At 41.6% G+C, this 13592-nt stretch overlaps 1 protein-coding gene across 1 annotated transcript in view; it reads right to left on the minus strand.

Annotated features, from left to right (window-relative positions):
* Positions 1-13592, minus strand: part of LOC134571292 (ectonucleotide pyrophosphatase/phosphodiesterase family member 7-like) — a 253094-nt gene that overhangs the window by 137310 nt on the left and 102192 nt on the right. The window contains exon 2 of the mRNA XM_063429466.1: positions 7372-7517. Coding sequence (XP_063285536.1) covers positions 7372-7517 — 146 coding nt within the window. The remainder of the gene's footprint in view (positions 1-7371; positions 7518-13592) is intronic.

Here is a 13592-nt window from a genome sequence, read left to right on the forward strand (position 1 = left end):
GGTAAGAAACAACGACCAACGAGCCTGCCTGGAGGACAACCGCTTAGCCTCTCCGATATAAGACAAATTTTTGTGGTCAGTTAGAATGGTAACAGGATGTAATGTACCTTCCAATAAATGTCTCCACTCTTTCAAAGCCTTGATAACCGCTAGTAATTCTCTGTCACCAATGTCATATCTGCTTTCAGTACCGGTCAATTTTTTAGAGAAAAATCCACATGGATGTAATGGTTTATCAACCCCCAACCTTTGAGATAGGACAGCACCTAAACCAGTCTCTGATGCGTCTACCTCAAGTAGAAAAGGCAGAGAAGTGTCGGGGTGAACTAAAATTGGAGCGGAAGCGAAAAGCTCCTTGAGAGTTTTGAACGCATGGAGAGCTTCAGTAGTCCAATTCTTAGTATCAGCCCCCTGTTTGGTCATATTAGTGATAGGTGCGATAATGGAAGAATAGCCCTTAATAAAGCGCCTGTAATAATTAGAAAAACCAATAAATCTCTGTATGGCTTTAAGACCTTTGGGTAAAGGCCACTCTAGAATGGATTGGAGCTTATCCGGATCCATCTTAAATCCCTCCCCAGAGATCACATAGCCGAGAAAGGTTACCTGGGTTTGATCAAAGCTACATTTCTCCAACTTGCAGTACAAGCCATGCTGGAGAAGCTTGTGCAAAACCCTCCTGACTTGCTTGTGATGAGTCTCAATCTCACTAGAATGAATGAGTATATCATCTAGGTATACAATGACGCAATCTTGCTGAAATTCCCTAAGAACCTCATTTATCAGATCCTGGAATACAGCTGGCGCATTGCATAACCCAAAAGGCATAACAGTATATTCATAGTGACCATATCGAGTATTGAATGCCGTCATCCACTCATGTCCCTGCTGGATTCTCACCAAGTTATATGCCCCTCTGAGGTCTAACTTGGTGAAAATTGTAGATCCCTTCAAACGATCGAAGAGTTCGGTGATCAAGGGAATCGGGTAGGCATTTTTAATGGTTATCTTATTCAAGCCTCGATAATCAATACAAGGTCTCAAAGAACCATCTTTCTTTTTAACAAAAAAAAATCCAGCCCCGGCAGGGGAGGAGGACCTCCTGATGAATCCCTTGTCTAAATTCTCGTGAATATACTCCTCTAGAACTGAGTTCTCTTTAGTAGATAATGGGTATACATGACCTCTGGGAGGCATGGTACCAGGGAGTAGGTTAATTTTGCAATCAAAGGACCTGTGTGGGGGTAAGGTATCGGCTTTCTTTTTGTCAAATACTGCCTTTAAATCAAGATACTGAGGCGGAATTTGTGTCTCTGTAGGATTGTCAGAGGTAGTCGATGTATTAGTTAATCCGAGAGGTAAGACCTTCCGCAAGCATTTCTCTTGACAATTCTCTCCCCACGAAACTATCTCCCCTGACTCCCAATTAATAATAGGGTTGTGTCTCCTCAACCAGGAGTACCCCAGGACTATGGGAATAGACGGAGAAGAAATGAGCATTAAGGATATATCCTCTTTATGTAGGATGCCAACAGTCAAGTTAATCGGTATGGTCTCATGGAAAATAACAGGCTCAAGTAACGGTCTACCATCGATGGCCTCAACAGCCAGTGGTGTCTCTTTTAACTGGGATGGGATAGCATGCTTGGCAACAAAACCCTGATCTATAAAGCTCTCAGCAGCTCCAGAATCGATTAGTGCCATAGTCTTTACTACTCCCTTCTCCCACCTCAAAGAAACGGGTAACAGAAGCCTGAACTCTTTGTAATTGTGAATAGAGGACAAAGTAGAAACACCCAAGGCCTGTCCTCTAGAGAAACTTAGGTGCGAGCGTTTCCCGAACGATTAGGACAATTTAGGCGTAAATGTCCTCTGACTCCACAATACATACATAAACCCTCCCTTCTTCTGTACTGTCTCTCTCTCTCTGTGAGATGAGTACTACCTATCTGCATAGGTTCGGAAATACGTAAGTCCTCGAACTCAGAATTTTGAAAGGTAGGCGCTAGTTTAAAGGAGGGTCTACGGGTCCTATCTCGAGTGTTCTGCCTCTCTCTTATGCGTTCATCAATACGAGATATAAAAGAAATTAAATCCTCCAAATTCTCAGGGAGTTCTCAAGTAGCGACTTCGTCAAGAATTACATCTGATAACCCATTCAGAAACACATCTATATAAGCCTGTTCGTTCCACTTAACTTCTGCCGCCAAGGACCTGAACTCTAGTGCATAGTCCACAAGTGTTCGATTGTCCTGTCTAAGGCGCAACAGTAATCTAGCTGCATTGACCTTTCTACCAGGAGGGTCAAAAGTTCTTCTAAACGCAGCTACAAAGGCATTATAATTATAGACTAGTGGATTATCATTCTCCCATAAAGGATTGGCCCATCTCAGAGCTTTCTCAATGAGTAAGGTAATAACAAATCCAACCTTCGCTCTATCTGTAGGATAAGAGCGGGGTTGTAATTCGAAATGGATGCTAATCTGGTTCAGAAAACCACGGCACTTCTCCGGTGACCCGCCATAACGTACTGGTGGGGTAATACGGGAAGAAGCACCTACAGTGGCTAACTCTAGACCTGAGACTGCAGGAGAAATAGAAGGAGTACGTGTCTCCTCAGGTGGGTTACTAGCACGAGACAAAAGTGCCTGTAGTGCTAGAGCGATCTGATCCATCCTATGCTCCATGGCGTCAAACCTGGGATCAGAAGAACCAAGCTGACTGTTTGTACCTGCAGGATCCATTGGCCCTGTCGTAATGTCAGGATCGGGACAGGGATCCAACACGCAGGGTACAAAGAGTGGAAAGGTACGTATACCGGGCCTTAGAATGGCCGGACTAACGTACCGAGAGTAATAGAGAATAGTCAGAGACAAGCCGAGGTCGAGGAAACGAGAAGACAGATAAGCGAGAGACAAGCCGGGTCAAGGGATAACAGAGAAGCAGGGTAGTACAACAAGCCGAGTCAAAACCAAATAGAGCAAACTAGAATACCAGAGCACTGAGTGACTAGACAAGCTAGAACCACGACAGGGCAATGAGCTGAAGAGAGAAGTAAGCTTAAATACCCTGGCTCCGGATGGTAAGCACGCCTCTGACAAGTGCCGATTGGATATCGGACACTTGAGTGACAGGTCGCTCGTGATAGCGTCATGACGTCACGTATTGAGCGTCCTGCTAGAAAAGGATGTGGATTCCTCGCGGCCGGTGTTTAAGTGGCTGGATGAACCGCGAGGAACGGAGGAAACAGCTCGCCTGGACGGATAAACCACCAAGTCTCTCCCTCCCTTAGAGGTAGAGACCTCAGGTACCCTGACAATAACTTACTAGACCCTGCAAGAGCCTCCTGTATGTGATTAAAGTCCAATTTAGAGATTGAGATACAATTATTTAAGGTAAATTACATCTGTTTGAAAGTGAAACCAGTTTTTTTTTCATGCAGGCTCTGTCAATCATAGCCAGGGGAGGTGTGGCTAGGGCTGCATAAACAGAAACAAAGTGATTTAACTCCTAAATGACAGTGAATTGAGCAGTGAAATTACAGGGGAATGATCTATACACTAAAACTGCTTTATTTAGCTAAAGTAATTTAGGTGACTAAAGTGTTCCTTTAAACAAAATGGAGGCTCTTTAGTTTTATTCCAAATGGCCATTGGAATAAAACTAAAGAGCCTCCATTTTGTTTAAATGCACATGGGGATTTAGGCCAGAGCGCAGGTAACGTTCTCTTTGTTTTTACTATGTATTTTAAGCTGTTGGATACTAAGCTACTGCTGCTGTAAGCGCGGTGCTTTATCTTTGTGTTTGTATATGAATTTTGTATCACACAGCTATGTTACATTGCTGCCAGCCTCCCCACGTTTGTATTATTAAGACTTGATAAGTATGTAGGGGCAGCACCCCTTCCTGTCTCATCAGAGACATTTGCCTTTTAGCTGATACCAGCAAGGTGATTTGTATGTGTTATAGCCCTATTCAGGGTAAAGTATGTAGGGGTTTATAAAACACCCCTTCATGTCTCATTAGAGACGTTTAAACTTTGTCTGATACCAGCAAAGTTTATTGAATGTGTAGAAGCCCTATAAAGGGTTAAATGTTAAAGGGTTTATAAAACACCCCTTTCTGTCTCACTTTGTCTGATATCAGCAAAGTTTATTGTATATGTAGAAGCCCTATAAAGGGTTAAATGTTAAAGGGTTTATAAAATACCCCTTCCTGTCTCACTGGAGATTCTTGGCTGATATCAGCATATCTAATGGCTAGTGTAGGAACTCACCTATTGAGGCTTGCCTTGACGTGGCTGGTGAGCTTATATATTCAAATGGCCATTGGAATTAAACTAAAGAGCCTCCATTTTGTTTAAATGCACATGGGGATTTAGGCCAGAGCGCATGATTTAATACAGAATTATCAGTGGGAGGGATGGCTCCTCAGTATTGGGAGATTCCAACTCTTGGAACTCTTGGAGTCTCTCATTAACAGAGTGGATGAATGACAGGATAGTTATCATCATAGTGTGCATTTCTGCTAGGCTGTCTGTCTTGCCCCAATGAATACTGGTCCCCGGTTGAGGGGGGTCAGGATGTGAAGTCACTAGTTGATAGCTCTTCTCTTTTCACTGTAGCAACAAAGATAAGTAAAATACCTTTTCAAAAAGGGAGGCAAAGGGGTCTGGTCACCCAAATAGTGATTTCACCACTATAGTGTCAAAAATACATGTTTGTGTTCCCAACACTACAGTGTTCCTTTAAAATATTGCTGCATATTATTGCTACAGAGATCTAGTTATGTAGTTTTACACTGTCCTTTTTCCAATGCATTTAAGAGGTCTTCATATTTACATTATTGTGCACCATTTAAAAGGACAAAATTCCTATATTGGATTATTTATTTTGATATACAGGTGGACTGGTATACAGTATTATATATTCCAGTTACTGTTGTACCTAATATATGCTCGCTATTAATGAATTCATAGGGCTACCAGTATATGCATAATACAGAATCAGTTATTTTCTAAAGTCTGAATGGGCCCCCGTACTGAATGGGACAAAACCATCTGACTGTATACGACACCAGTTGGACTGCAAAATGTAAATGTTGTTCACAGAATTTAACAGTGCCTGATTCTGGTACTCAGGCAATTAATTGGCCTACATTTCTTCTAGATTTCAGCCAGAATTAATACATCCAAGATGGTTGAATTTGAGACCCGAATTCAAATCCGGACCCTGATTTAAAAATCTAAACTATTCTTTTTCTGACTGTGCTAGCAGGCCAGGGCCGGATTAAGAGCCCAGTGGGCCTGGTGTTGACAATTATGATGGGGTCTAATTACAGAATCTTATCGACGAAAAACATTAAAACAGTCATACCTCCCAAGCGTCATGTATCTGATGGAGTTGGTGTTGGAGGGAAACTCAAAGGATGCAGCTATAAGAAAACACATACTGTATGCTAATCTCTTTATCTAATTTATGCTTTCATCTTTCAAGTAAATCCATACAAACAGCAGTGTCCAGTGAAGCAGGAAGCCAATGGGCAGGGTAAAAGAGTAGGCCACTGATGCGAATGACATGACCAGAACTGCCAGAAGGGGCGAACATGCCCAAAAAGGGGGTATGTCTGTCCAAAGAATTGGAAGGCCAGCCTGGCATCAGTGTCCCTATGCATCACAGTGTCAGTGTCCCCATGTCACCCAGTCCCCTAGTCTCCCAGTGTCTGTGTCCCCATTTCTGCCAGTTTCCCCATGTCTCAGTGTGTCCCGTGTCACTAGGATACATGGGGACACAGAGACATGGGGACACTTGGAGACATGGATGCACTGAGACACTTGGGGACACTGGGAGACATGAGGGCACTTGTGGATACAGACATGGGGACACTGAGAGACATGGAGACATGGGGACACAGACATTTGGGGACACTGGGAGAAATGGGGTCACAGACACATGGGGACGCAGACACTGGGAGACATGGGGACACAGAGATATGGGGACACAGACACTGGGAGACATGGGGACACTGAGACACTAGGGACACTGGCTAGGAGACATAGGGACACTGGGAGGCATGGGGACACAGACACTGGCTGGGAGACATGTGGACACAGACATATGGGGACACTGGGAGCCATGAGGACACTGGCTGGGAGGCATGGGGATACTGGGAGCCATGGGGACACTGAGACACTGGGAGACATGTGTCCCAATGTGTCTACCTATGTCTCACAGCGTCCCCATGTGTCTGTGTCCCCATGTCTCACAGTGTCCCCTAGTATCTCAGTGTCCCCACGTCTCCCCGTGACCCCTAATGTCTCAGTGTCCCCATGTCTCTCTGATGCCTTTCCCCTCATCCCTCACTTCCCTGAGCTGTAGTCTGTCTGTGCAGGCTGGGAGCTGCTGTCTGAACTCTCTGACTGTGCTGTGTAGCTGATCCCCTGTGTATCAGTGAGTAGAGAGAGGCAGGGAGGGATATGCTGTAACGTCCTATCCCTGCCTCTCTCTATACACAGTGACACCTACTGGCCGGTGCTGGTATTGCAGAGTAATCTCCGTTTATACTGAGAAACATATTTGCATTAGTATTGCCGGTACTGCAATACGAGCACGGCCCGGCAGCCTCAAATACAGGCTGTGCCCTAAAATACCAGTCAGAGTAGTACCTAAGAGTAGTGTGTAAAAAAAAACCAAAAACAAAAAAAAACGTTTTTTTGTTTTTTGTTTTTTAAATGGGCCTATTCCATGGGCCTGGGCCTGGAGCTGCAGCTCCATCAGCCCCTATGTTAATCCGGCCGTGTAGCAGGCAGCAGGCAAATAGTTAAGTGACCACCCATTTTGCAAACGTTAATCATAAATAAATAAATAAACAAACAAACAAACAACCTATAGGAGTTACTAAGACCCCTGCATTACTCTATAAGGACAGTTTAAAACCTCCCTATGCTCCCACCTGCAGTGCAGCAGGTGGGGGCATATTTTCTATGTTTTATAAACTAGCAATTGGGCAGCCATTGTTACCCTGTCATTAGAATGGCCCCATCCGATGGGATGGCCTGTAAAATAATGGGGAGAAATATAGTCCTCACCCGTTCTCCACCTGTGGGAATCGTGTGGAAGACTTTAAAACAAAATGATAGTGTGGACAGATTATTATCAGGGCTTATTACTTTACTAATAGCTTCAAGCACTGTTTTTCTTATACAAAAAGCCTAAAAGTGGATGTTAGGATTTGAGAGGCAAATCAGTTGCCATATATAAGTTCCAATTAAAGCAAAATAATTGGACAATATGTCAATAGAAATTAAATGTGATCTATTTATTGTCATTACCAAAAAGCTAAATTATATTGTGTTGCATTGTTGTATTGCACCTGGTTTTGTGCAGTGATCCATAGAGGCAATACTCCATTGTCCCACCATTCAGACATATTTTGGGTTTTCTTGAAAGTCAGCTTTTCAAGTGTTTCAGGGTTAAACATCTGATTATGTATTACTCCATGATCTTCTACCCAGCGACCTGTAAAATGTAGAAACAAGTTATAATGATATAATAATAGTTGAAAAGAAAAACATTCAGCAATACATTCTACATTTCACAATCAAACTTTTAAATCTTCTGTGAAACATTATTAACATTACTTAACTTATACAATGCTTGTTACACATGGCAAACTAAATAATAGCTAAATGCAATAGCAATCAAAACAATAAGCATATCATAAATTTTTTTTTATAAAGTATTTGTTTTTGTTATATAAAGAACAAAACAAATATAAGTAATACTGACAATTTTAAGGAATGGTGTCATTAAATTAAAATATAAGAGAGTCACAAGAAAGATCCAGGTATAATACAAGCTAATAACAAAAGCTAATTAAAAAAAAAAAAGCTAATAAGTGTCATAAGGTAAGGAGAAAACTGCTACCAAAGCCCTAATGCGCATTATGCAAGGTAATAAATTAAAAATAAGAATATAAATAAGAGATGAGCAGTGTAACAAAAACAATGTTTAGGTAAAAAAAAAAAAGTTAAAATGAAGTTTATAAAAGTGCTGTAGTTATACTTATAATCAGTAGGTGGTGCCAGATCGACACATCTCGGCATGTATAGAGAGAAAACATAAATACACATATTGGTGCAAACTGTTAAAATATACTGATGTAAAGTTAAATGTAACTGGTAATTTGCTGGACACAAACAGGTTTCTATAAAAATACCCACATGTTGTCAGGGGTGGCGGTCTGAAGACCGGGACCCCTGTGTGCCTTATGTAGATGATAGGAGTGTCAGCATGGTAATGGACTATCAGGGACTGGTGCAGGGTAACCACACGCCCCTGGTGTTGAGCACCAACGTTTGTGCGGCCACATAACAGAACCTTGATGCAGCTTAAGCGGATGTCAGGATTTAGAGAATATGCTGATTTGTACCCAGTACTAGAAACGAAGTAAGACTAGTGTGGCGAAACCGACCTCGCCACGTGTCCTTGGAGGGGGCTGCTTGCCCACCTCTTGCCTTTAGACTATGGCCCCTGTTATTTTTCCGTGCAGAAAGGCTGGTTTGTACCTTTCTGCGGACTGTTAAAGCCATGCTACCACAGATAGCTATGCCATGGAGCCCAGCCGTATACTGAAAGACTGTATGAAAGACTTTGGCTCCATGGCGATTGAACTGTATGTATGTGATCTGAGCGCCATCCGGTAATAATGTGTGCTCAGATCTAAGCTATCTGGGGATAGGTAGAATGTGTATGTTCTATGTGATAAATGTAACCGTATGTATTTTTATGTCTTTTATTGTCCTTTGTCGGCCATGTGGCTAATGGAGTTTTGCCTCTGTCCTTGGAGATAATTGGATTACTTCTCAATTATCTCCAGGATAGAAGACTCTGTGGAACTGGTTTTGGGCAGAAAAGCCATGCTTCATTTGGTCACAAAGGACTTCGATCTATCTTTTGAACCAATGGACCAATTTGGATGATTTTGACATATGTTTGTATTTGGAGTATGCTGCTTATGAAAATGTATGTTTTATGTTTATGACATGTATATTTTAGAAGTTATAAATATTGTGTAAAAACTGTATTCCTCTGCCTGTGATAATGAGATTAATCATTGTGTTCAGTAATCATATCACAGGCAGAGGGGAGGATCTTGTGTGGGAGTGTCTGTGTGTATTGTACGGATTGATTGGTTGTTCTGTAATACCTTGTGGGCTGTACTGTGGTTGTGGATTGGGAATAAAAGAGACTGTGCCAGGACAGTCAGTTCTGCTTGACCCTCAAAACGAAGTGTCGTCTCGTTATTGGGGGAATTGGATTGTATGCTGATTGCCAGGAGTGTAAGCTGATTGTATGCTTTTCCTGTTCAGCTGTTTACAGCATTCATATGCTTGAGAGCATTCGTATGCTTCTCCGGTTTGGTGGTTGTGGTGTCTGCTGCAGTGCTTGGAGTCCTCAGGAAGCACTAGGAGCATCCTTCAATGGAGGTACCCAGTCGGGGTGCCCGTCGATCCGTTACAACTAGAATAGGTACCAAACAAGAAAACAAGACAAGACTAGAAGAACCCAGAACCAGAGAAGGACAGAACGCAGAACCCAGAATCAGAGAAGGACAGAAAGCAGAACCCAGAACATGTACACAATACATAAGGGAAACATTGACAGAACAGTACATGAACTGGGAATACAAGACAAAATAAAACGAGACAAGAGATACAAGGCAAAACAACAGGAGACATAACTAAGTACTGTATATGTAAAACATTGGAGCTTTAGACATACATGAATGGCAAAGATGTATGAAGTCCACCACTGCGCCAAAGTACTCCAATTACTGGACACAACGCGATATCCACGACTAAATAGGACGATGCTACCTAGCTGGAACTAGTCAGGTTATTCAATATCGGACGGTGAGAGAGACCCTGAATTCTCCGATAGTCATACATAGACACCCAGTAACTCCATACCTCTTACCCACGAATGACGAGACATAATTTGTGCTACAAGACACACTAGACCACATAAGTCAAATACTTACACCAATACACGATAATTACTATGCAATCCCCTTTACGCACCATACACGACCTGACAGCACCTAAACTAACGAGGGACGCCACATGGTTGGTGGTACAATCGTCAGACCATTGAGGCCTCCACGGAAGGCTGAGGATGTTGATCCCGGTGGGATACTCCTGGTTATTCCCTGCGATAGGTCTACCACACCGCATGGGTGCAGCGGTGATACCAACAAAGACATCCTAATTTGTAGCTCCTATCACTTAAGGGACTACGTCACACTATAGTACCGCCAACCGGACTGAAGCCATCTTCTCCTCTTATCATCTGCAATGATTATACCGTTCCACACCACTTCTCTACCACCGCGCGACACCAGACCATTTATGGATCACCCCATACCCTGACACAACATATAACATCACACCTTCACATCCCTTGACATGGAATCCCAACACCAATCACTGGTTAACGCACTCTCTAAAGAAGTGCTATATATTGTCCTGCTCACACCGCCCCAGCCCTCGGCAGGCTCGGATGGGTTACTATGACCCTGCCGAGTCCTGGAGGTGACTCTACTAAGAAGAACGCTAATAAGGACCGACTCTTGCGGTCACGTGATATCTGTTTTTGTAACTGACACCAATTGCGACTGACACTTGTGATTCCATGATACCTGTTACTGCAACTGTTACTAACTCTATTGACGAATGTGCCTTTTGCTTAAATATACGATGCTTTAACAATGTGATCTTGCTCCCTGTTATTACTGCAGGCCTGCATGCCTAAAACTTTATTTTTCATGAACCTTAATAAAAATTGATTATTCAAAGTACTCCAATTACGGTGGGTCCTAACTGCCTAGATATGCATGACTAAATAAACAACAAAGAAACACACACAGTACTTACCTGCAAAGAAAAGAGCAGAGGAAATGATACCACTGCTTGCAGGAACAGGCTGAAACAAAAAGGATTAATGAAAAAGGAATGGGTGTGGCAACATAAAACAAACATTTAAAGGAATCCAGGAGACTGGGAATTCCAGGAACGGAATAAAGGAATGAACCCAGAAAACCCAGCATAAAGAAAACCAGACAGAATAGAAAACCAGAAAAACCAAGAAGAACTAAACAAGAATTGTGAAAAGAGTACTAGATACCAGAAGCCAAGGTCAGACATCTGAACAGAATGGAACAGATGGTGAAATATGTTGGGTTAAGGAAGTCTAGTGCTAGATCTTGGCTAGATCTAAAGTGCTGGTAAGTTAATTTCATAAACATCAATGACAGTAAGTGATAGTCAAATTTTAGATCTGATAAGGTTCAAGAAAATTTATCTCATTAATATCAGTTACATAGTTACATAGCTGAAAAAAGACTTGTGTCCATCAAGTTCAGCCTTCCTCACATATGTTGTTGCTGTTGATCCAAAAGAAGGCAAAAAAACAAGTCTGAAGCACTTCCACTTTTGCCACAAACTAGGAAAAAATTCCTTCTTGACCCCAAAATAGCAGTCAGATGTCTCCTTGGATCAAGCAGCTATTACCCCACTAATTAGAAATTATATCCCTCTATGTTTTGTTTTTGCAAGTATTTATCCAATTGCAGTTTAACCCCTTAAGGACCAAACTTCCGGAATAAAAGGGAATCATGACATGTCACACACGTCATGTGTCCTTAAGGGGTTAAACATCTGTAGTGACTCTGACAAAACCACCTCTTCAGGCCGCGAATTCCATATCCTTACTGCTCTTACTGTATAAAAACCTTTTCTTTGCCTTAGATGAAGTCTCCTTTCTTCCAGCCTAAATGTGTGACCTTGTATCCTATGTATAGCCCTGTTTATTAATAGATTTCCAGATAAAGGTTTGTACTGCCCCGAATATATTTGTATAAAGTTATAATATCCCCTCTCAGGCGCCGTTTTTCCAAACTAAACAGATTTAATTTTTTTAACCTTTCTTCATACCTTTCTTCTTTCTTCTAAAATGCTCCATTCCATTTATCAATTTTGTAGCTTGTCTCTGTACTTTTTCTAGTGCCATGATATCTTTCTTTAGTACAGGCGCCCAAAATTGCACAGCAAATTCAAGGTGTGGTCTTACCAGTGATTTATAAAGAGGCAAAATTATATTTTCATCCCGAGAATTTATGCCCCTATTTATACATGACAAAACCTTACTGGCTTTAGCAACTGCAGATTGACATTGCATATTGCCGCCTAATTTGTTGTCTATAACAATTCCCAAATCCTTTTTGTGTGTGGTTATCCCTAATTCACTACCATTTAGTGTGTAAGTTGCTTCTGCATTCTTAATCCCGAAGTGCATAACTTTGCATTTCTCTACGTTAAATTTCATCTGCCATTTTAGTGCCCAGTCCCCCAATCTGTCCAAATCCCTCTGCAGCAAAGCAATATCCTGCTCACATTTTATTACTTTACAAAGTTTTGTGTCATCTGCAAACACTGATACATGGCTTTCAATGATACATGGCTTTCAAGATCATTTATAAATATGTTAAATAGAAGTGGTCCCAAAACAGAACCCTGAGGGACGCCACTTACCACTTCTGTCCAGCCTGAAAATTTACCATTAATTACAACGCATTGTACTCTATCCTTAAGCCAATGTTCTACCCAAGAACAAGAATATTTATCTAGACCAATTTCTTTTAGTTTGAAGACTAACTTATTGTGAGGAACCGTATCAAATGCCTTGACAAAATCCAAGTAGATCACATCCACTGCAACACCCTGATCTATACTTCGACTTATTTCTTCGTAGAATGCAATTAGGTTAGTTTGACATGACCTATGTTTCATAAAACCATGCTGATTATTGCTAATAACAAAGTTCTTCCCAATGAATTCCTGAATATTATCCTTTCAAATATTTTCCCAGTTACAGAAGTTAACCTCACAGGTCTATAATTTCCAGGCAAGGATTTTGAACCCTAGTGAAAAGTAAAGTAACACGTTGTCTCTTACAGGATAGCGTTGTGAGTAAACTCGTCATACGCCATTACTCACTGCCAAGCTTGATAAAAGCTTGATAAAACACATGCAGTGGTGGTGGAGCTAACTGCTCGGAGTGGCTGCGCTGCTTGGGATACAGTGATCTGACTCTACTGTATGTCAGGCAGTGCTCTGTAGTTCTCCGAGTTCCGAAGTCTCCACCCCCCACGTGTGATGTCAACGCGTTTCACTGGTATGTCGGCTTCCTCAGGACTTGATACTATCAACGCCATCTTGGAGAAGGATATTTGAAGCGGATATGTTCCTTATTACCGATTGGTGTGGCAATCGGAACCTCATTTGCATATCATGGTATTATCATGATCAGTCTTTAATTACAGGAAAAGTCATTACATTTGAAAATTATATACCAACATTCATTATAAAAATAAGGTCTATATAAAATAAACATCATCTTAAGGCTACTAAGATTAAACTTATTTAGTAGATAAGAAATATTCATACTTATTTTGTAAATATTTAGCTTTAAATTCCTTTTTTGACTCTATATTGTGTGCTGGGGTACAACACGTAAGTGTGTCAGCAGTATATA

Source organism: Pelobates fuscus, chromosome 8 (assembly GCF_036172605.1).
Source record: "Pelobates fuscus isolate aPelFus1 chromosome 8, aPelFus1.pri, whole genome shotgun sequence".
NCBI classification, from domain to species: Eukaryota; Metazoa; Chordata; class Amphibia; order Anura; family Pelobatidae; genus Pelobates; species Pelobates fuscus.